This window comes from Diabrotica virgifera, chromosome 2 (assembly GCF_917563875.1).
Source record: "Diabrotica virgifera virgifera chromosome 2, PGI_DIABVI_V3a".
In the NCBI taxonomy this organism is placed as follows: domain Eukaryota; kingdom Metazoa; phylum Arthropoda; class Insecta; order Coleoptera; family Chrysomelidae; genus Diabrotica; species Diabrotica virgifera.
The window spans coordinates 256,312,341-256,337,044 of record NC_065444.1 but is presented as its reverse complement, the minus strand read 5'-3'; the positions used below and the strand labels follow the sequence as shown (position 1 = coordinate 256,337,044).

Here is a 24,704-nt window from a genome sequence, read left to right as displayed (position 1 = left end):
GTGTCGTCCTCGAAATAAAAAGTGACCTGTGTTGGATTTTGTCGGTACCACTTTTGGTTCATTATCTTGTATAATAATTACACAAGACAAATGTTTTAAAGTCTCTAAATTCTACTAAATAAATACATTGTTAATACTGTATATGCTTGTTTTATTTATATCATATGAGGATAATAATTACGTGATTCATAAGTTAATTAAGGTCGAATTATTTACGTGAACGGAGGACGTACCTTTCACGTGAATACTAATATATACATTCCCTAAAAGATACGTTAATCAACATGTATTTGCAACGTGAATTTCCCAAAACATTTTATTGCTATTTAAGGTAAATAACACGTCTATTGAAGACGAGTTATTCACGTAATTTAAAGACGTATTTTCAATGTGACATTTCAACCAAATTTTCACGTGAAATTCACGTAAGCAATTTACGTATATTGGTGACAAAAGTACCCAAAATTCACGTAATTAACACGTCGGTCTGTTTGCTGAGTAATATTGTTCAGACATCAAGTATCCTGCAGACATCAAGTATGCTGCACCAGTTTCTTATGTCTGTGAATCATGAACCTTGTTTTTGTCCAGGGCCTCTTTGGCCTTAAGTTTTCGACTAGTTTAAAAGGTTCTAGGAGTGGAAGGGTGTGATATATTATAAAGATACAAATTTATAAAGCTATTATAAGACCAATAGTATTGTACGGATGCAAAAATTGGACATTAATAAAAGCAACAGAAGAAATATTCCGGTACTTCAAATGGAAAGTGTTCGAAAAAGTATATAGCCTAATAATTGATGAAGGCACACAGAAACATAAGATAAGAACAAATAATATTTTATCATTTTTTATACCATTTTTACTCAGTTTGAGTATTTAGAAACTGTCTTTCGGTCCTTTTCCTTGACGAAGGGAAGGTAAATGCGTGGCCTAAGCGTCCTCTATTTGCTTTCTCCTACTTTCGTCGTCTCTTGTGATTATATATTGTAAAATCCGGAGATATGGCATGCAGCCAGAAAGCAGTTTATTAACGAAAAGTCTTGGATTTAAAATATTGTTTATTATATTTTTATTTCAATTATTCTAATTGTTTAAAAGGTAGTAAACTTTGCATCTGGGGCTTTTCGTTGTTTTCCTCGTAATACGAGAGATGTCGCTGAATTGCGTGTCAGAGGTGGGTTCATTGCATTGCGATGGTTTGCCTTAAATTGGCAGAATTGTTTGTATTTCCTTCAGAGTTGAGACTTCTGAGCTTCACCGATGAGGCATAAGGATGCTGAAATAGCTATATGGAGATGGTGGTCCAACTCTGAATCAAATAAAAACAAAACCTGCCTTGATCTTTTTTATCTTTATCAAATATATAACTTAAGGAACTATACAAACACCCAGACATTTAAGAAACGCCAATATACAAAGGATCAGATGGGCAGGTCACATCCAATGCCAATGAGAACCAGATGACCGATGCCATAGCAGAAACTAGCATAGCAGTCTAACCAAGAAAGAAGAAGACTACCGGGACGGGCATGCACTAGATTGAGAGACAGCAACGATAAAAATAGCAATACTATTAGTCCATTCTTTCACGGTTTTTGCTCTAAATTTTAAAGAACCGCTTGAATTGACATGAAATTTAGCATACGTATAGCTTACATGTCAAAGAAAAAAGTGATATTGTGCCGATGTGTGCTATTGCCCTGGGGGTGACTTTCACCCCCTTTTGGGGGTGAAAAAATATATGTCCAAAATAAGTCCGGAAATGGGTAAACTGACTAATTTTAAGTAACTTTTGTTCTATAGAGCTTCTACGCCAAGTCAACACTTTTCTTCGAGTTATTTGCGAGTGAATATGTTCATTTTTCAACAAAATAACCACATTTTTAGAGGGTTTTTCGCAAATAACTCAAAAAGTTAGTATTTTGTCGGAAAAACGTTCTTAGCAAAAATATAGCCTATAAAATAGTAAAAAAATGGTGTACGCGTTAGGTCTTTGGATCTCGTAGAACCAGAGTTATAGCCAATGTAAAATATATTCATATTCACCAAATTTCAAATAGAATATTTCGACGTGAAATATCCAAAAAATTAAGCACTTTTTGGGGCAAACCCATTATAACTTTTTTAAAGAGTTTGAAAAAAGCTTTATTTCGGTTTTTACAAAAAGTTTCTAGCATTAAATTTAAGCAAGTTACGCTCAAAATAAAGTTGGTCCCTTTTGTTTTTGCAAAAAAAAAATTGGGAAGACCCCCCCTAATTAGCAACTTAAATGAAATTAATCGTTACCGCTCCACAAATTATTTTACTTATGTTGTGTTTATATGATCTGTAAGTTTCATCGATTCAAAGTGCTTATTTTGGAAAAAATTTGGTTTCAAAGTAAAATTATTAAAAATTTAAATTTTGAAAAATATGCTTTTTTCAAAATAACTTAAAAATTGTTAGAGATGCCAAAAATCTCGAAAAACAAAAAAAGTCAGATTTGCTTTTCTGAATACCATGTATTTTTTTGTTTTTCTGTTAGACAAAAATTGATTAGGATCTGGTGTTTCTAAATTTGCATACATTGGTGATCAGTGGCTCGTTCAACCCCTTTTAACTACAGCCCTTTCAATAATAAGGACTTTGAACTGATGAAACTTACAGATCATATAAAAAATATATACACGAGTCAAGAAACTTGTGAAGTCGTAACGATTAAGTTCATTTAAGATACTAATTAGGGGGTGATTTTCTCGATTTTTTTACCAAAATCAAAAGGGACTAACTTTATTTTGAGCGTAGCTTGTTTAATTTTGATGCTAAAAATTTTTTTTATAAAACAAAAATGAAGCTTTTTTTAAATAATTTAAATAAGTTTTAATGAGTTTTCCCCGAAATGTGCTTCATTTTTGGCTATTTCACGTTAAAGTATTCCATTTGGAATTTGATGAATATGAACCTATATTTCATTAGCTATAATTCTACTTCTACTAGGTGAAGAGACGTGATATATACACCATTTTTTTTAAATTTTTTACAGGCTATATTTTTGCTAAGAATATTTTTTCGACAAAATACTTACTATTTGAGTTATTTGAGAAAAACCGTCTAAAAGCGTGGTTATTTTGTTGAAAAAAATGAACATATTCATTGCCAAATAACTCAAAAAGTATTGACTTAGTGAAAAAACTCTATAGAACAAAAGTTACTTAAAATTAGCCAGTTTAAGAGGGGGTGAAAATACCCCCAGGGCAAAAGCACATATCGGCACAATATCACTTTTTTTCTTTGACTTATTAGCTATGTGTATGCCAAATTTCATGTCAATCCAAGCGGTTCTTTAAAATTTAGAGGTTTTGCAATATTTTACCGTTAAAGAACGGACTATACCATATGGGCTTGGAGATAGACAAAAACCTTAATAACGGTAGCCGAAAAATATTTGCGCCTATGTTCTTAATGTAAAGAGCAGTTTTTTTTACTATTGTCCTTTTCATGAGCATTTTTCAGTGCGTAACAAATGATAGGAAAATACACATTTATGACATTTATTCTAACATGACATTTTAGTTAAATCTGGCAGTTGTCACATTTTATTTTCAATTTGGAATAAAAACCAATCAAATGTGTTTCTTGCATTTATAAAATGGTATTTTCTTTGATTTGTATAGTCTTATAAATTATACAGGTTATATTTGTAATATTATTATCTAATTAAAAAAAAATATTTTTTTATTATGGCGCCATTTATCGACAACTAGAATAACTAGAATAAATGTTTTAAATGTCACCGACGAAATGTAATCACCGACGTGCCTTTTTTCTGTCACATACAATTAAATGCGTTAGAAAGAAATCGAAAAACTGTGACGCACTGAAATATGATCATGAAAAAAAAATAACATAAATGTACTTACTTTAATCTCCTTTATCCTGATTGTGTAGATAATGGGATTGGCAAACATCTTCATAATAATGAGCGTATTTTCCATTAAGCGAACTGTCATTACTTCATATTTGTATTCAGTATTAAGTCTTTCTAGAGCCGGTCCATTTATAGGACAATCTTCGCAGGTGAGGATATAAAATAGGAGAGCTGGTACCCAACCAACGAAACAGGAACCTACAAGGAAAATTAGTATTACATGTAACGTTGTTAACCTCCATTAACAAAGTTAACCTCCATTAACTTCGGTACTACAGAAACCGCAGATTCAGACATTGAACCTGCGGTTGAGCCACTTACTCTCGAGCGAAAAATGGTGCTAAGCTACTACCCATAGGATTCTTTTTCTTGTAGTGCCTATCCGTTTTGGATGTTGGCGACCATCATGGCCCTGTGTACTTTGCATACTGCTGCTCTAAAAATATTTGTGGTTGTTGTGTTGAACTACGTACGTATATTTTTCAGCTAGGAAATCCTTCGCATTCCTGGTCCTCGCTTTCTTTCTACTTTTCCCTGCAGGATTAGTTGCTGCAGTCCATATGTCTCACTCTTCCTCATGATGTGACCGAGGTATTTGATAAATCTCAATTTTCTTACAGGTGAAAAGAGAGAGTTTACGACTCAACTCCTCACAACATTATAGGAAATATTTAATATCGTAGTAACCTGATTTTTATAGGTATTGATAAATCATGGAATTTGAATAGCTTAGACATTTTTTGAAGTGCACATCTTGATTTCTCTATCCTACATTTAATTTTTAGGGAATGGTCCCAATTTTCATTGACGTTAGTACCAGCGTAGGTGTATGTTTTTACTCTTTCTATTTGTTGACCGTTAACACAGATTTGACCAAATTGCGGTTCCTCCTTATAGATTATGATAAATTTTGTTTTCTTACATATCTCTGACTTACTTCTGTGATTCTATTCATTCACTCCTGGAGGAACTGTCAGCGAATACGTGTCGTCTGCGTATCTTATATTAGTGGTGCAAATATTTCGGATATATCTGTCACCGCTGTCTCGAACATCAGAAAGTATCAAATCCAGCTATTACATGCGACGGAACAGTCGTAAATACTGCCGTTAAGGGTAATGCAAAACGTTAGAAGAACATCTTGAAAAATCGCTTCAGTGGTTTGTACGTCTGCGATATTCAAATGATCTACCCCTTGGACATCAAAAGAAGTTTGCAAGTGACCAAATCAAAAAACGTGAGGGTCTTCAAACTTTCTCCTATAAAAATTTTGATTCAAACGATTACTTTGAGTTAATTAACTAGCAAGAATATCACCTTAGAGAACCACCTATATTCTCTAGATTTTCGAGTGACGATCTGCGAGATTTTATTAGGAATCCTAACTTAGATCCTTTTAACATTGAGATTGAGAAATATTACTGCCACAAACAATATGTAGAACGATGTGTCAAGCTTGTGACACAACATTCTCTAGAAGTTTGTGGAGCTGGAGCGTATTCGAGGAGTGGATTTATAAAAACGCGAATTGATTCCAGAAAAACTATGCCTCATTTTAATGCCAAATTGGAAGAAATCTTCGAACAGAATTTTTTACCATATTTTTGTGATATTTATATACCTAATGAACTATTTTAAAATTATAGTAATTTTGTACTTATATTTATTTTAGTATTAAAACATTTTGGTGACGTAAGGGAGACGGATAAGTTGGCTATTTTGTTATAAAAATAATGCTGGAGCACACTTTTCGTAAGTAAACTTTTTAATTTCCTTGTGAAACCAGAAAATATTATCCAATGTAAACCGAATTTATTTATTCACTTTTTATGAGCTATTACAGTTCCCTTACAAAAGAAATTCGCATATTAATGTATTTTTTCTAATTTTAAGTTGCCGTGGGGGGCAAAAAATATTTTTTATTTCAACCTAATTTTACTAATATACTAAATAGTGTGTTAGGCAACTTTTGTGTGGTATTACATTTTCGTTTTAAAATAAAAATTTTTTTCGTCTATTAATATTTTTTCAAAATTTTTAATTGTTTTGGGGAGGCAGAAGATATTTTCCAATTTCGACCAGATTTTACCAAAATACTTAACAGTTGATTGGGCAACTATTGTGAGGTATTACTTTTCCATCGCAAAAAAATCCATCTTTTTCGATGCACCCTACCTAGGCTCATTCCCTGATCAAGTCATTCCAGACCCTGTCCCTAGGGAGTCAGAGAAGAGGCTTAATGGAAACCAAACATCACAGGAAAACTTTAGGTCAATCTAACATAAGCCTGATCTTCTCAGGAACCCATTTACCTCTTATACATCTTCACAGTTCTTGTCGAGGTAAGCTTTTTTAAGATTTATAAATACCAAATGCAGTTGTCTTTTGATCAATGTATCTCATACTCTTTTAAAAGCCTGTTTTACTTAGTACTTACCTAATATAAATAGCGTGGTGTATACAGCTTTGATGTTTCCTTGCAGCCTTGCTTGTTCTCTTATGGCCTTTTGACTGGTATTATTGGGTTGAATACTTCGACCTCTTGACTTTGAACTTCCAGATCTAGATACTGCTTTCCATTTATTTTGCTGATTTCGCACTGTGATTAAGATGTGCGTGTAGCAGGTAACCATTAGTAATATGGGGAAAAAGTATAAAACGCTGTAGCTTAACCTTACAGCAAACGTAGAAAAGATTTGGATGTTACAGGTGTTGTCGTGTATACTTTTTAAAAGTTTACCGTTGTTTTCTAGAGTTGAGAGAGCGACTAGCAAGATGACAGGACATATCCAAAGGAAAGCTATTACAACGGTAACCTTTCTCTTGGTGACAATCACATTGTAATGAAGAGGTTTCATTATGCCAATATAATGGTTAAAGCTTAAAGCTAGAAGATGCAATACAGTGATGACAATTCCGCTTAAACGTACAAGCTCAACGATACAAGGAAGCACTCCTAAATATGCAAAACTTTTCTCCATAAGCAAAAGAACACCAGTCATGCTGGAACTCAAAGCGTCAGCCACGGCTAGACTCAAGCTGATCTTCAGATTTGGGGTCATGGGATTTCTGATCCAATAGACACTAACGATGACTAAAGTATTTACACACATAGCTAAAAGACAGCAGACTAATAGGAAGGAAACGCATATTTCGACGACGTTTTCATAAACTACATCACTATCTTCATTGGTGATATTAGAGTTAAAATTATACAAGGTGTCGTTGGATACATCTGTGATGTTTGACGGAATGCTTGTAGTGAAGTTGCTGCTCATTTTTATCCTGTAAAAGAAATACACAAATTAAATCCTGCTATAAATATTTTGATAATTGCTAATTTAGTTTTATGATATACCAAACTATACCCGGTTTGTAAACTAGGAGGAGTAAATTCAAATTTACCGCACCGTAATGCTTGTTTGTAATTGGTCCAACTGTTATGAAATTTTGACACTAATGCAGTGGCGGCCCGTGAGGTAGTGCCATAGAGCCATGGCACTACCTTGCTAACTATGCAGAAACATATTTTTTATCTTAAAAACATTTTAATGCCTGTTTATTTTTTTTGTGAATATTTCTCTTTATTTTTATAAATTATATCAAATCTGGCAACTGTGTAGCGCAATGCAAATCTACCGACTCTGGCCACCCACAGCTGACCGGATAAAGGATGAAAATCATAAAAATCCCAGTGCCGAACGGCATAGTGGCTCGTGAGAAAAGAGAAAGATTGTATGAGCATCCTGTGTAAGTGACAGAGAGAGAGAGCGGTATTGCAATTTTAACATACGTTTAAATTGGAGTCTCCGTGCCAGGCTCGAAATCTCGAAAAGGAAGTTAGTGGATCTTAAGATACAATGTTTTAGATCTACATATTTCTAGTTTCTTTACGCGTTCGCTTGACGCTATTGTGTTTATTGTCTACGACTGTATTGTATATTTGTGTTTATACTCTACTATATTTTTTAATTTGCAATTATTAGTTAGTGCGTTGTGATCGTGGGTGTCGTAGGTATAAAAATAATATTTTGATTATTTTCTACGTTTAATTTATTTATTGACAATGAATCAAATTAGTATATTAAAAAACTCTTTTGGTGGTTTTTCGTTAGAAAAAAAACTACAAATTAAAGAACTCGGTCGGCCTTTACCCGATTTAAAAATTGAAAAACAAAGTGGAAATGGACAAAAACTTCGCTGTCGTAAGTTTAATAAAATTATTTATGATAAAAATAGCTGGTTGTGTGGTTGCGAACAAACTAATAAACTCTTCTGTTTTGTATGCGTTTTGTTTGGAGGTGACGAGACTTGGTCAAACAAAGGCACCGATGATCTTGTACATATATGGGAGAAATTGAAATCCCATGAAAAATCTAAAGTGCACATGAATAAAGTTTTTAGCTTTTCAATGCTTGGTAAGTTAAATATAAAAACCCAATTAAATTCAGCTTATCGTGATACTCTAATTAAACATAATGAACAGGTAGATAAGAATCGATATGTCTTGAATCAAATCATAAATTGTATAAGGTTTTGTGGAGCTTTTGAGTTAGCTCTAAGAGGTCACGACGAAACGAAAAATTCAGACAACAGAGGCATATTTAAGGAGCTGGTCAATTTTAGCGCTGAATTAGATAACGACTTAAAGGTTCACATTCAAAGTTCCAAATCTTTTAAAGGTACATCAAAAACAACACAAAATGAACTACTGGAGTGCATGTTAGATGTTTACCACGAGGAAATTAAGAAAGAAATTGAAAATTCTCCTTATGTTGCAGTGATTGCCGATGAAACCACAGACGTTGCTGGTGAATTTCAATTAGTTATAGTCTTTCGATATTTGTGTAAAGGACGACCAGTTGAGAGATTTTGGAGATTTTACGTGCCGGGCGGACATGATGCTAAGTCAATCGCTGAATGTATTTTAAATGTTTTAAATCCATTGTTAAAACACACTCCAAACAAATTAATCACTCAAAGTTATGATGGCGCATCTGTTATGAGTGGTGGCTTAAATGGTGTGCAAAAAATTATTAAGGAGACATATCCTCTTGCAAATTACGTTCACTGCTATGCACACCAAATGAATTTAATTATGACAAGTGCATGTTCCATCAATAAGCAGGCTAGGATATTTTTTTCTAATTTATCTGGTTTGTGCTCATTCTTTTCAACGTCCCCTTAAAGAACAAAAATTTTGGATGTGGTGGTTAATCGCAGGTTGCCAAAATCTTCCCAAACACGTTGGAATTTTCAATCACGAAGTGTTCATACTGTTCATGAAAATAGAAAAGACCTCATTGCAGTTATGGACATTATACAAAGTACTTCACGTGATTTGTCTTCCATTAATCAAGCAAATGGTTACAAATTAAAGCTCCAGGATAAAGATTTTGTATTTTGGCTATTTATTTTTAATAAAATTATGCCTCACGTAGAAATTATTTTTCATCAATTGCAAAAAGTATGCACTGATTCTGTCAAAGTGAAAAAAGATTTGGAGAATTTTGCAGCAGCAATTCAAGGTATAAGGGAGCAAATGGACGTCATTATGGATAGTATTCAAGAAGAAATAAACACGTCACAGAGACAAACCGATAATGATGAACCAATAAAAAAAAGGCACGAATTGAAGAGGACAGGCCCAGCAGAAAACGGGAAGCCTTAGAGATATGCGATGCAGTTTTGTTGCAAATAAAAACAAGGTTTACCTTCTCCGGACATTTAGTTGCTTCTCATTTATTTATGTCAGAGAAGGTTTCTGCTTATAAGGATAAGTTCCCCGAATCATTTCTTAATGAAACATGCACACAATTTTTATTTTTAAACAAAACTCGACTTAAAACTGAATTACAAGTATTGTATCAGCGAGACGAATTAAGTACTACCTCTGGGGCTGTTCCGTTATCTGTTTTATTAAATGATGAAGGTTTAAAATGTACATTTGAAGAAACCGTTAAACTTTTAAGTATATTAATAACCATTCCCATGTCAACATCTGAAGCAGAACGTTGTTTTTCAATGCTAAAACGAATTAAGACATTCCTCAGAAATACCATGAAGGAAGAACGACTAAGTGCTTTAGGTATGCTGTCTACAGAAAGACATTTTGTAAATGGCATTGACAATTTTAATAATAAAGTCATTGAAAACCTTGCCTCCAAAAAAGAAAGAAGGATGGACTTCACATATCGTAAACTTTAAAAGTGATATTAAATAACTTTGTGCGTGTGTGTAAATAATAGAATAGTGTTATTTTTATAATTTTCTAAATCGGCTCTAGAGACCATATCGTAACAACAAACTTCAAGTACATCAGCAGTGGTAGGAAGAATGAAACATTGACAGCATAGGATTAAAGGACGTGGTGGTCGGATGAGTGTGAGAGACGGAAGCTGATGTGTGATGACGAGCGACTGAGAATCGGGCAAAAGAAGGACATCGGGGAGAAGTCATGCCCTAACGGGCGATTCCACCCTGATGCCCTAGTATGAGAGGGGTGGGGTTTAGCTGGTCCCGGCCACATCGGAGTTACGGAGGGCAGGGAGGTCCGATTTAGGGCCAAACTGGTCGACGTGACACTGATGAGGTTTCAGCTCAGGAACCCAGCACTGTTGGAAATGTTTACCTCCGACGTCTGTTTGCAGATTCCCCACCTAGTGATGAAAAAAACAAAAAAAAAGTACATCAGCAGTAAATACTGGTGGTAAGTTGAATTTATTTTATTGCTAATTACTTAATTTACGGAACTGTTTTGATAAATTTTGGTAAATTTTTTGGCATCCCAAAAATAGTAAATATATAGATATAAGATAAAAATGTCTGCGCCTATTTTTTTTTAATTATATTTTATATCCTTTTTGACCATATCGTAAAACCGCCACAAAAAATTTAGGCAGCTGCCCGGATTCTGGCACTACCTTCCTAAAGTTATACGAGCCGCCACTGCACTAATGAAATTTATGAACTTTTGACATTAATCGCAGTTCATAGCTTAATTAAGTTATATCGACGATTTTTTTGTATATTCTGCGTTATTACTATATTTTTTAGATTTTTAGTAAGTATGCTTTTATATAAAAAAGAATTGTTTTTAGAATTCTTTAGCGATGTATTCGTATAATATAGTATTTATGGATTACCGTCGAAGGCCGATATGATCAACCAAAAAAGAAGATGTATTTGGTGATTTTTTTAGTGACATTATTGGGTGTGAATTTGTCTTTTATGTTTGCTCCTCCTGGTTTAAAAACAGAGTATAGGAAGTTATTGCAACAAAAGCAATTGATTCAGTTCTGCAAAAAGTTGAATAAACCCGTAATTAAACTATATTATCGATATCTACTACAATTTTACATACTGAAACTATAAAAAATTAGGAAGTTAAGATTAAAATGAGATTACAAATTAAGGAATTAATTCGTGATTGAATATTCATTTATTTGCTGTTAATTTTGTATGCGATTTTTCAATTTTTTTTTATTAGTATTGATACATACTCCTTTTGCTGCTTTTTCATGTTTGCGAACCAATACGTGTGTATATTTCCTTTTTACTTCCTCTCCCTGACATTTTTCATTTCAATTTGGAAAGTAATAGAATAAAACCTACTGTACAAATATAAATAAATTAATCAACTTTTTAAGCCGAAAATATATTACTTAAAATTATGTAAAATCATTGTTTTAATGCAGCATTCATAAAACCAACATAACTCTTGCTTTATTAATTTTTATAGTCCAGGGCGCATTTCTTTTGAGATGGATGTTGAGAGGCGACTCATATTTTTTTTGCAGAAATTGCTTGGAAATAACTCATATGAAGAGTACAGGGGAAAAACAAGGAATGTCATTTTTTTATGAATTTTGGCTTTCCTCGCCATGTGGTAGCAAAAACTGAGTACTATCGACTGGCCTATCAATTAAGGACAAAAACCAGAAAGATCAGTCTATATAAATTTTCTAAGAATTTGTATCCAGGCGAAGAACCAGGATTGTCCGCACGCCACTGAACAAAAATAAGGAATGTTAGCAGTTTTTTGGTGCAATATTAAATTAATAAGTTAATATAGATTAATATTATATTAACACTATAGAATAAGAACTGCTGGAATTCTACTAAGAATCTCTTAAGTAGTTTTTAGATATCATATCATCCCAATCAAAAAGGTTCGGAACATTGTTTAAATAATCAACTTTGTTTTCTTTGTTTTTTTTTATTATAACTTTAAAAGTACTCATTTTGGAGAAAAGTTGCACTGTCATAAAAGTTACGTAATTAAATTTCCTACAAGATAGGATTGGCTAAAATTTAAAAAAATTGTCACCCTGGTTGCAAAATAGCAATAATTGCGAAAAAAACATAAAAAACAAGTAATCTCATGTTACATTTTTCAACTTATTGTGCTACAGTTAGGACTATCATGTTTCACCCACAAAAACTTTATAATATAATAAAACAATACTGTAAATTTCATTAAAATTGGTTCAATATATTTTGCAAAATAATTTTTACAATCCAGCTTTCGTAAAAAATTAAATTTTTTAAATCTTTGCAAGATTGAAAATAAAGCAGACAGTAAGTTGAATTTTTTTACATATAAAAGAACACTGTACTTTTCATTTGCAATTTGCAAAATTAAAATCGGTTAATTAGAATGGCGTAAGGAATTTTTTTAAATAAACATTAATTTTGGTGCTACGCGCAGGACAGCAGATACGTTTGCTCTGATTGGGCATTCCAACGACCTGTCAAAAATTATCGAATATTGCAGATGTGGACAAACAAATGTTTTGTTGTTGTTAATAATTGTTAAATTGATGTTTTAGTTTTTATTGTTGTGAGAACATAGACAAAAGTAAGTTTAGACTTGTAGTGACTTTTTAAATACATTGTAATAGCTACAGTTACTACTTAATTGTAAATATTTTAGTATTGTAATGAAAAATTATATATTCTATTTAGAATATTTAAAATGTTTGATTTACACAATTTGATTTTTTGTACTACAATAAGTAATAATAATAATAAATATAGCTGTAATTTTATTCACATTTTTTACATCATTTAATCATTAATTTCATTTATAAACGAAAAAAAATTGTAATTTAATTTCCGTTTTTTAATATGTTTAACAAAATATTTAAACAATTGCATATGTTTAGAAATAATAAACTTTTATTCTCTAAGTGAAAATATATGAACAAAGAAAGATTTTTCTAAAAAAAGTAATATTTCAGAGGACAGAGCATGTGTTTTTATTTTTAGACAAGACGAAAACGGCGGGTTCGTTGGGAAAATATTCCCATGAGATTTTTTTGCAAAAATTACATTCGTAAGACATCCCAGAATAAGGTTCAAGAAGTCGCCCACGTGAAAAGTGGGCCAAATTTTTTTTAACAATTTTTTTTAACCAAATTGCAAAAATCAATATTTTTGGCCTGGACAATTTTTTTTGTAGCTTTTTTGGACCATTCTGGATAAAAAAGGTCTCTTATAATTTTTCTCTAAAGTTGATCGTTTTCGAGTTATAAGCAATTTAAAATTGAAAAAAACGAAAAATGGCGATATTCAAGGCTTAATAACTCGGTTAAAAGTTATTATTATGAAAGTCAGAAAGTGACTAAATCAAAGTTTAATGCACCCCCTACGAGATCCCGAAAAAATTTTTGTCATTATTTTATTACTAAGCTGTTATTTTTAAGTAATAATATAAAGTGCCATGCATGTGGTAGCCGGCCGTAAATGCTGAGTGCGAGAGAGATGCTACTCCGGCAGTCCAATTGTGCATCTTACTGGCACTCACATTTAACGGCGGTCTACCACGTTCATGGCGCTCAATATTATTACTTAAAAATAACAGCTAAGTAATAAAATAATGACAAAAATTTCTTCGGGATCTTGTAGGGGGGGGGGGGGCATTAAAATTTGATTTAGTCACTTTCTGATTTTCATAATAATAACTTTTAACCGAGTTATTAAACCTTGAAAATCGCCATTTTTCGTTTTTTTTTTAATTATAAATTGCTTATAACTCAAAAACGATCAATTTTAGAGAAAAATTATAAGAGACCTTTTTATCCAGAATGGTCCAAAAAAGCTATAAAAAAATTGTCCAGGCCAAAAATATTGATTTTTGCGATTTAAAAAAAAAATTGTTGACCCACTTTTGAAGTGGGCGACTTCTTGAACCTTATTCTGGGATGTCTCACGAATGTAATTATGCAAAAAAATCTCATGAAAATATTTTTCCCAACGAACCCGCCGTTTTCCCCTTGTCTATTTTCAATAAACTAATTTATTTATTTATATCGAAATGTGCTAAAAATTAAAATTTATCAATACGTTATTTGTGATTTTGGCTTGAACTTACATCAGTTTAAAAAAAATAATAAAAATCGCTTCACTAAACTAAATTTACAATCAAGATGCATTATAAATAAACAAACCAAGACACGTTAAATGCTACTATAGTCTAAAATCCGAATATAGGTCGATTATGTACCCATCTTCTTGCAGGATGAAACATTTTTTTTATTAAATTTCATACATAGACTAATATTTCTAGCATGGGTTGTCTATCAAAATTGTGTCATAGCTATCCTAAGGGCGGGTTGTAGGGGTTGAAATCAATATTTCAAGCACATTTTTTTAAAGTATGGTAGAATTATTTTTTTTTAAATTCAATAGGCATATGCAGTACAATTCACAGATTATTTAAGAAAAAGTTCAAGGAAAAATATTGAAAAATAAGCCAACAGTGGCAAATTTTTGAAGACACCTCAAAATATAATTAATTTTGCGGTGGACATCAGAAATCATCATTGGATCATGGGAAACAAAAAATTTAAAAAGATTTTATTAGTCTTGAGTTTTTCGATGTAACGCTGCCGACTTTTTTTAGTTTTATCGACTCCTGACTTTTTGATATCACTCAGAAGTCAAAACAACGAATTTTCTTTTTGCAAAAAAGTCTGAAAATCAATATATTTATTACTGTTTAACAAACAATAAGCATTAAACAAAAAAATCTCGAAAGCATTACCTCAAGGTATGTCTAAAGAGAACATATACAAAATTCCTGGTAGGTCGGTCAAGTAGTTTTTGAGTTACAATGTCTACACCCTTTGAAAAAAGCAGCATTTTTTTTGTCTGTCGAATGGTAAAATGATGCACACCGGAATATATTTTGAATCGCGTAGTAATTCACAAAAGAAAATGAGAACAGCTGTTGACCGTTGTTCAACAAGCGAGTTGAAGGTAGGGATATTCAATACTATCTCCCTACCTCCCTAGCTTCGACTTGTTTTGCATCAAGTTCGCGCCAGCGCGCTTGAGCGTGGTAAGAAACGGTCAACAGCTGTTCTCATTTTCTGCTGTAAATTACTCAGTGATTCAAAAACATATGCCGGCTTGCATTACTTTACGATTTGGCAGACAAAAAGAAATTAAAAACAAAAGTTGACAATACGTTAAACGCGATTTTCTCGAAACTGCTTTTTTCAAAGGCTGTAGACATTGTAACTCAAAAACTACTTGACCAACCCACCTGGAATTTCGTATATATTTTGTTTAGATACACCTTGAGGTAACGCTGTCGAGATATTTTGATTTTATGCTTCTTTTTTTTAACAATAATATATATGTTGATTTTCAACCTTTTTTGCAAAAAAATTCGTTGTTTTGACTTCTAAGTGATATCAACAATTCAAAATTCAATAAAACTAAAAAGCTCAATAGTGTTACTTCGAGAAACTCATAAATAAACTAATAAAATCGTTTTTAATTTTTTGTTTACCATGATCCAATGATGAGTACTGATGCAAAATTCATTATATTTTGAGGTGTTTTCAAAAATTTGCCACCGTTGGCTTATTTTTCAATATTTTCCTTGATTTTTTTTTGAATAATCTATGAATTGTACTGAATATGCCTATTTAATTTGAAAATAAAATATTTCTACCATGCTTTAAAATAAATGCGCTTGAGATATTGATTTCAACCCCTACGCCCCCCCTTAAAGATAGGTATGATACGATTTTGATAGACAACCCATGCTATAAATATTTGTCTATGTATGAAATTTAATAAAAAAAAAAATGTTTCATCCGGCAAGCAGATGGGTGCACTAGGATGGGGGTACTAGGGGCACTCCCGAATCATAATTTACCACTCGAACTACTCACTGCTCCACTCCACCACTCGACCTACTCGAACTACTCGAACGCTCACTGTCCACGAAACGTCTAAAGGTTCACACGCACCGAATTGGCATAGAGCGATCGGCTCGGCTAAGAGCAATCGGCAGATTTTGCTATGCATGTAAATAAATGACCCACCGCGCACCGCTCAACAGTCGAACGTTCTCAAGCGGTGCGCGGTGGCTCATTTATTTACATGCATAGCAAAATCTGCCGATTGCTCTTAGCCGAACCGTTCGTTCTATGCCGATTCGGTGCGTGGTCTGCTTAAAGCCACCTTCTGACCGCCGACGGAGACTGCATGCTTGCCTGTCCAGTGTACAATGGTTTCTAGGGAGCTTGGTCGAGGGCAAAGCATGCATAGTACACACACATGTCAATGGAAAGAACACCACATTCCATCAAAGTTTCTTCTCTGATCTCTGATAGTCAGCTGGACCAACATCGTCCAGCAATACACAGGCCACACAACACCTTTCCCCAACATTTTTTGGACTGTTTGCTTTTGATGCCTGCTAACAAAATTCAACACATACCCTGAAGAGGACAAAATCCTAAGCGGGGACAACTCAATGTAATCCTTTCAAATAAAGAAATCCTTTACCCTCCCTCATATCATATATTGAGAAGAAGAATCATAATTTACAATGTATAAACTTTGGAAATCATGATTTTGAATTTACAATGTATATATATTGTAAATTATGATTCGGGAGTGCCCCTAGTAGCATTTAACGTGTCTTGATTTGTTTATTTCTACTGCATCTTGAACGTAAATTTAAAACCGAAGATAATGCAATTTTTTTTATTTTTCCATTTTGAAAGTTCGATTTAATTTTTTTTCTTAGCTTAATAATTAATATTTTTTACTGATCCGGAATAGGTTTATTAATTTTTTAAGGTGTTTGTGCTTTTCGGACAATATGAAAGTTTGTACATAGAAAGAGCTTCAAATGACAAACATTTTGGCGCAAGAGAAATTCACCTATTGTTTATACTTTTGTTGTAAATGGCGCCCAACTTTGAAAGTCTCTATCTCGGAAACTACCGAACATAACCTAACTTTTTTAAAAGAAGCGTTTTTAAAGACCTTCCCTATGAGCTTTTTTTTAAATTTAATTTGATTGCGTAGTTTAAAAGATATTTTATTTGTTTATAAGCAAAATTAATGTTATTTAAAAAAATTCCTGACTCCATGCTCTTTAACCGATTTTAATTTTGAAAATTGCAAATGAAACGTACAGGGTTCTTCTATATGTAAAAAAAATTCAACTTGCTGTCTGCTTTATTTTCAGTCCTGAAAAGTTTTGAAAAATTGCATTTTTTTGCGAAAGCCGGAATGCAAAAATTATTTTACAAAATCTATTGAACCGATCTTAATCATAGTATTGTTTTATTATATTATTATAATAAAGTTTTTGAGGGTGAAATATGAAGGTCCAAGTGTACCACAAAAGGTTGAAAAAAGTAAAATGCGAATACTTATTTTTTATGAGTTTCTAGAAACTATTTCTATTTTGCAATAAATTTTTAAAATTTTTAACCAATCCTATCTTGTAGGAAAAATTTATTTATAGTATGATACAATAATTGATCCCAAAGATGGCATAACCCAGACATCCGAAGTGAAAGTTATCATCCAACACCAAATTGTTCTATATGGTCCACATAATGTTCAGAAAAAAGTCACACCATTTTAGGCGTCGTGTTTGGGGGGGGGGGAGAGGGGGAAGAAATCGGTATATTCGTAGTTTTTTACGTTTTTCGTCAATATTTCTAAAACTATGCAGTTTAGCATGAACAATCTTCAATACAAAAATGTTCTATATTAAATTTGAAATAAAAAAGACCCTATGCATAATCCTTCTAAAATTAATGGCTCCAAAGTTACGGAGGTACTATAGTATAATTGGTCCAAAAAAAGGCCTAACCCAGACATTAAAAGTAAAAGTTTTCCTCCAACACCAACTCTATATGGTCCACATATTGTTCAGTAAAAAGTTATACCATTTTGAGCGTCCGGTTTGGGGGGGGGGGGAGATGTGGAAGAAGTCGGTAAATTAGTATTTTTTTTACGTTTTTCGTCAATATTTCTAAAACTATGCTTTAGCGTAAATAATGTTCTACATTAAAATTTAAAACAAAAAAGGTCCTATACATAATTGTTATAAAATCAACGGTTCCAGAATTACGGAGGGTGAAAAGTGGAGGTTTTCGATACTTTTTATATTTTTTGGGCAATTGATGATGATTTTGGGTGGTGAGGTTGACGTTTCTTCATGGGCTTATAACTAACATACCATCGGCCACTGAAATAGCAAATTTTATTTACATAACACAATCCTGTTAAAGAAAATTTCTTTCATCAGTAATAATATTATAAATTGCCCAAAACCTACAAAAAGTATCGAAAACCTCCACTTTTCACCCTTCTTAACTCTGGAACCGTTGATTTTATAACAATCATATTTTTACAACCTTTTTTGTTTTAAATTTTATGTAGAACATTTTTGTATAGAACATTGTTTACGCTAAAGCATAATTTTAGAAATATTAACAAAAACCTAAAAAAACTACTAATTTACCGACTTCTCCCCCATCTCCCCCCCAAACCGGACCCTCAAAATGGTGTAACTTTTTACTGAACAATATGTTGACCATATAGAACAATTTGGTGTTGGAGGAAAACTTTTACTTTGGATGTTTGGGTTAGGCCTTTTTTTGGATCATATATTATACTACCACCGTAACTTTGGAACCGTTCATTCTAGAAGGATTATGCATAGAATCTTTTTTATTTGAAATTTAATGTAGAATATTTTTGTATAAGAGGTTGATCATCCTAAACCGCATAGTTTTAGAAATATTGACGAAAAACCTAAAAAACTACGAATTTACGGATTTCTCCCCCCTCACCCCCCCAAACCCGACGCTCAAAATGGTGTGACTTTTTTCCGAACATTATATGGACCATATAGAACAATTTGGTGTTGGAGGATAACTTTCACTTTGGATGTCTGGGTTTGGGTCTAGTTATACCATACTATTACGCAACTTTTATGGTAGTGCAACTTTTCTCGGAAATGAATACTTTTAAAGTTATAATAAAAAAACGAAGAAAAAAATCGAGTTTCTTTCTTCATTTTTTGACATTTTGATTATTTAAACAATGTTCCGGATCTTTTTGAGTAGGACGATAGCTCAATTATTATTATATGAGTAGTTTCCAAGTAATTTCTGCAATAAAATATGAGCCAACTCTTAACATCCAAATGTACTCATATTTTTACAGATGCGCTCTAGACTCTAGACTAATAGTTAAATTGATCTCGTATATATTTTATTACATTAATACACTGAAATTTTAAGTTTTTTTTTTTTAAACATAACTCCCTGTATCTCTTCGACTAAGCACTAAGAGGCATCATGTTCAAAAATCCACTAACAAGAGCTCTCTCTAATCTCTCTATGCCATTAATTAACAAAAACTCTGTCGGCCGAATATACTGTATTCCACAGCCACCCGTATATTTAGCTATATAAAAGCCAAACAAAATCTGGCAACAAAATCCAGTTAGCTAATTGACAACAGAGCAAAATAAAATGAAACGCTTTTGGATTTTATTGCACAAAATTGAATTTTCTAAAATATTTGGTTGTCAAAGATAGCTCTAAAACGAAGAGAAAAGAGGAAAGAGCGCTGCATTTTCTTGACAGTTCTAATTAGGTGTTTACAGTTGTCTGCACTGTATGCAGTCGTGAAACGATTCGAAATATTGAGTACCCTGACAGGCTAGCTTATTGCATTTCTCGTATTGATAAGATCTTTCGTGCTCAACAAGCTGAATTGCATTTTGATCACAAGACGAGCAAGCTGTTTAGATATTAAACTATACACTGGATCGAAAAAAACTCAGCCGCTCTCAAACACACATAATATTATAAGTAGATGGATTTTCAAAAAGGTTATGGTACACTTCGCGTCATAAAAAACTGGTACAACTCTTATAACAGAAAATCGTGTTTTTCAAGTTGTGTAAGTTGATCTTGTCATATGTGCCATTTTAATTTCTAGGGCAACGTTGTCAGTTCAACCAAAATATTATATCTAACCCACGGTTATTAGACTTTACTAGTCTAAGATATTAATAATAACTCATTAAAACATTACTAATAACACGGTTATTATTAATGTCTAAGAACCGTGTATCTAACCAGATAATAGCAGGGCTGTGCAAGGACAGATCGCAAGTTTTTAGTATAGGTACTAAAAACTAAAAGAATATCTAGCATCAGTCAGTCACATTTGTTTAAACATGCATCCTAAACAATTCTCCTATTTTTTGTAATTTTCCATCATCTCAATTAAGTACCCTACATTGATTCGTATTTTATTATAATAGGGAGAACTTGCATAAAATTTTAAATTCGAAATTTTTTTATAAATCACAACATAGCACAATTTAAAACATACAGGGTGATTGATTAGTGGGGTAAAGATCAATAGATCCGCTATGGTAATAGATAACAATAAAAGTTAATAACAAAAATTGTAGCCAACTTTGAGCTTCACATTTTAAAATTAATTAGAATGTTCGATAACATCGTGGCAGACCAAACTTATGTTTTTTTAAATGGAACACCCTATATTTTATCTTATATTCGAAATCTTCTTACGTTCCCCATCACAAAAATATAAAAGTCTGTTATGTTATACAGGGTATTTACAAAGTTGTAACCAATTTTCTATGAAAATCGTAACAAGTTCAGCTTCCTGTATAAATAAAAATAAGCACAATGGCAATGGTTTATTGGTGCCATTTTTTTGTCGATTATGAAAATTTTTAAGAATGGTTGATATTGCTAATTTTCTGTATATCGTATACAGGGTGAGTCAAAACGCAATTACATTATTTTCTCAGCAATTTTAAACGGAACACCCTGTATTTTATGTCACTATCGAAAAGTGCCGTTGCCGTACTTTAATTTTTGTATAATTTTCCCTATGTCTAGATTTATTAGTTTTCGAGATATTTTAATTTTTCAGAGCAAATTATTAATTAGGGGTCTAAATCTTTTCAAATTTTAAGTAAGCCATGACTGAATTTTTTGAAACTAATAATTTAAGATTACTGATTATCAATCCGGTAATCAATGTAACAATGTAGCAAATAAAGAAAGAAAAATAATTTATTAGGAATAAATTTTCCAAAAAAAAAAAAACACAACCACAACATACAACATTTTCGAAACAATTAAAAACTACTTTTGTATGTAAATGTAACAATGTAACAAATAAAAAACGAAAAATAATTTATCAGTAAAAAATTTTACAAAAAAAACATGAACACAAAATACAACCTTTTTGAAAAAATTAAAAGTTACTTTTAGTAAAATATTTTATATATTTTTTCTATTCTCATACTATAATATATCAATTATGATGTCACTAGCTGTATCATAATGAACTTCATTATGATACAGATTTTCATTAAGATACAGATTTTTAACCAATAGGATCGCGATTTGGCATTCGCGATAAAGGTGGCACACGCGCTGTGACCAATGGCGAGTCAAATACATCCGCTTTGACAGTTCTCAATATGTAAATGAACTGTCAAACTGACAAAATACTTAATTTATTTGCGTTACAAAATTAATAAATTTAAATACATTTTTGGTTGTAAATGATGATAGAAAAAATTGTGTATACAACTTGCATTTAGTTATCATTATGAAGCCCGTACTCTATACGAAACTCCCCGCTAGGCGGCTCGTTTCGTAACCCTCACACTCGCTTCATAATGTTCATCATTAAATGCTCGTTGCATAATATACTATAATTACATAAGTTGTTCAAAATGAGTTGAGTGAATGAGTTACTTACACTACGAAGCATTTGTAAATTAACACTTCAAAATACACTTTGTATTCTATTTTTATCTCATCCCTTGTTGTTGGAGACATTTTATAACCTTCATTCTTAACGTAACCCCAAAAAAATCAGTCCAGTTTATTAAATTTTGGCGATCTGGGTGGCCACGCTACTGGTCCATTGAAAAATGAAAACATCTCGAAAACTAATAAATTTAGACAGAGGGAATGTTGTATATAAACTAAAGTACGATAATGTTACTTTTCAATAGTGATATAAAATATAGGGTGTTCCATTTAAAATTACTGAGAAAATAATGTACTTGCGTTTGGACTCACCCTGTATTCGATATAAAGAAAATTAGCAATGTCAATAATTTTTAAAAATTTTGACCATAAATAAAAAATATGAAATCAATAAACCATTCATGTTGTGCTTATTTTTATTTATACAGGGAGCTGAACTTGTTACGATTTTCATAGAAAATTGGCTATAACTTTGTTAATACCCTGTATAATATAACAGACCTTTATATTTTTGTAATCAGGAAGGTAAGAAGATTTCGAATATAAGATAAAATATAGGGTGTTCCATTAAAAAAAAAACATAAGTTTGGTCTGCCACGATGTTATCGAACACCCTATAACATTCTAATTAATTTTAAAATGTGAAGCTTAAAGTTGGCTACAATTTTTGTTATTAACTTTTATTGCTATCTATTACTGTAGCGATCTACTGAGCTTTACCCCACTAATCAATCACCCTGTATATCAAAGAAAAAAGTTTTTTTGCCTTTCGTTGGCCTCTAAAGACGATTAAAATCGGGAGACAATTCAAATTATAGCAGGCAGCGTAAGACGCGCCCTCATTGGTAGTGATGTCATATCATTATACGTAGTATTTGAACTCATCGCCGTTAGTTCATTAGGTTTGACATTCATCTGACATTCAGATTTATAAATATTTTGATAGTTGCTATTTCTGACTAATATTTGAGTGTTTTATATAAACTGGTATTCACTCCGTGCTAGGGCTTCCAATCCCGCAATATTACCGAGATCTCGGTATTGCGGGATCCCGCGTCATTTTCCAATCCCGCGTGATGCGGGATTACAGGCGCGGGATCCGCGGGATTTGCGGGACTGAAAAAAGCGTACATTACTGCTGTAGCTACGCTCAAAATTATCAAAAAACTGGATAAAAATTATTCAAGGTTAGCTTCAGAATTAGCTTTGTCTTTGCGTCGTATTTTACAACGACGTAGAAATGTGACGGCTCTACTGATTTATCTCCAAAAGCTTCGCAGTTACCAAACGTCGCGTCGTGTGACGATTAAACTTTTCATCTCCCACCGAAAAGTTTACTTCGAAAAGAAATTAATGATTTTATAACGGAAAAGAACTTCAGCCTTTTAAATTCATCTGAGAGCAATGATGACGAATATTCTGATCAAGTAAGAAACACGTGAGAAACAATGTAGAGCTTCCATCATGGTGTTCCGATCTTGATCTTAGATTGCAACAGGAGTTAGAGTTAACTATATCGTCAGCATGTAATGTATTTACTTTTCCCGTCGCCATCTCGAGCAAATACACTTGAGTCCATTATTAAAATAGATATGACTCTCTACGAATCTGGGGAGTCAATGGGAAAATATCTTACACTTACATATAAAGCCTGAAAAGGAATACCTTCGACGTATGGAAGCCGAAAGGGCATTTTCTGCTGCTGGCTTAATTGTGTCTAAAATATGCAGGAGTTTGGCAGATGATAGTTTAGATTTAGATATTGGCTAGTATGAATAAAAATAGGAATGTAGTTTATACTCCAAATTTTGGAGTACATACTCCACGCGGTAGTATCTACTCTTATGTACGGTGAGTAGAAACTCATCACATCAACATATTTTTATTCATATGAAATAAATGTAGTATAAACTTATACTTTATGCTCATACTCATGAGAACGTACTCGGAGTTTATACTCCGTTTTTATTCATACCATCCAATATGTTGTGTTTCCTTTGCGCAAACATTTTCAATTGAAAGCTTTAGCTAAATAATAGATAGTAACTTATAGCTAAGTAATATAGCAACTAAATTAGTAAACTATATTAATTTTCAGTTGAAAATGGGTTTTTTGGTTGACTTTTAAAATTTTGTTGGTGTATTTCTTGAGGAAATAGATTTTTTGTTTTTTCAGTATTTGTTAGTTTGTTACTGTTTTTTGCGAAGAAAAAAGAGTTTTGATCTCATACTAATAGTAATGCTTAAATTAATGTGGAGTTAGTTGATTAATTTAATGTTTTATTTGCCTTATATAAATACAATGACCATTTTCAATATGTGGGATCCCGCAAATACCGAGATCCCGCGGGATTGAAAATTCGTAGTCCCGCAAATACCGAGATTGAACTCAGGCTGCGGGATTGGAAGCCCTACTCCGTGCATGACTGACGTGACACTTAGCGTAGTCGCCTGAAATTTTTGGCGAACACAATTTGACGTTAAACATATGATACACATATGACATATTTGACGTTAGTATAATATTTATTTACCATTTTTGATAAAATTTATTATACAAACAAAAAGTTCGCGTGTCAAATAAACGTCAAATTAAAAAGCGGATATTTGGAAGTTCTCTGAAGAAAATATTATTTTTAAGGGTTTTTCTTCACTTTTTCGTTATAGTTTAGTTGTCGGTTAATTAACTGT

At 32.5% G+C, this 24,704-nt stretch overlaps 2 protein-coding genes across 3 annotated transcripts in view; one reads left to right on the top strand and one right to left on the bottom strand.

The window, feature by feature from the left end:
- The window catches only part of LOC114341868 (octopamine receptor beta-2R), a 743,861-nt gene that overhangs the window by 6,550 nt on the left and 712,607 nt on the right, over positions 1 to 24,704 (bottom strand). For both annotated transcript variants that reach the window (XM_050643150.1, XM_050643151.1), the window contains 2 exons: positions 6,347 to 7,194; positions 3,902 to 4,107 (listed from right to left, as the gene is read on the bottom strand). In XM_050643150.1, the coding sequence (XP_050499107.1) occupies positions 3,902 to 4,107; positions 6,347 to 7,187 (1,047 nt within the window). In that variant the 5' untranslated portion in view covers positions 7,188 to 7,194. The remainder of the gene's footprint in view (positions 1 to 3,901; positions 4,108 to 6,346; positions 7,195 to 24,704) is intronic.
- LOC126879849 (chaoptin-like) overlaps positions 1 to 24,704 on the top strand; it is a 331,796-nt gene that overhangs the window by 206,963 nt on the left and 100,129 nt on the right. The window lies entirely within an intron of this gene.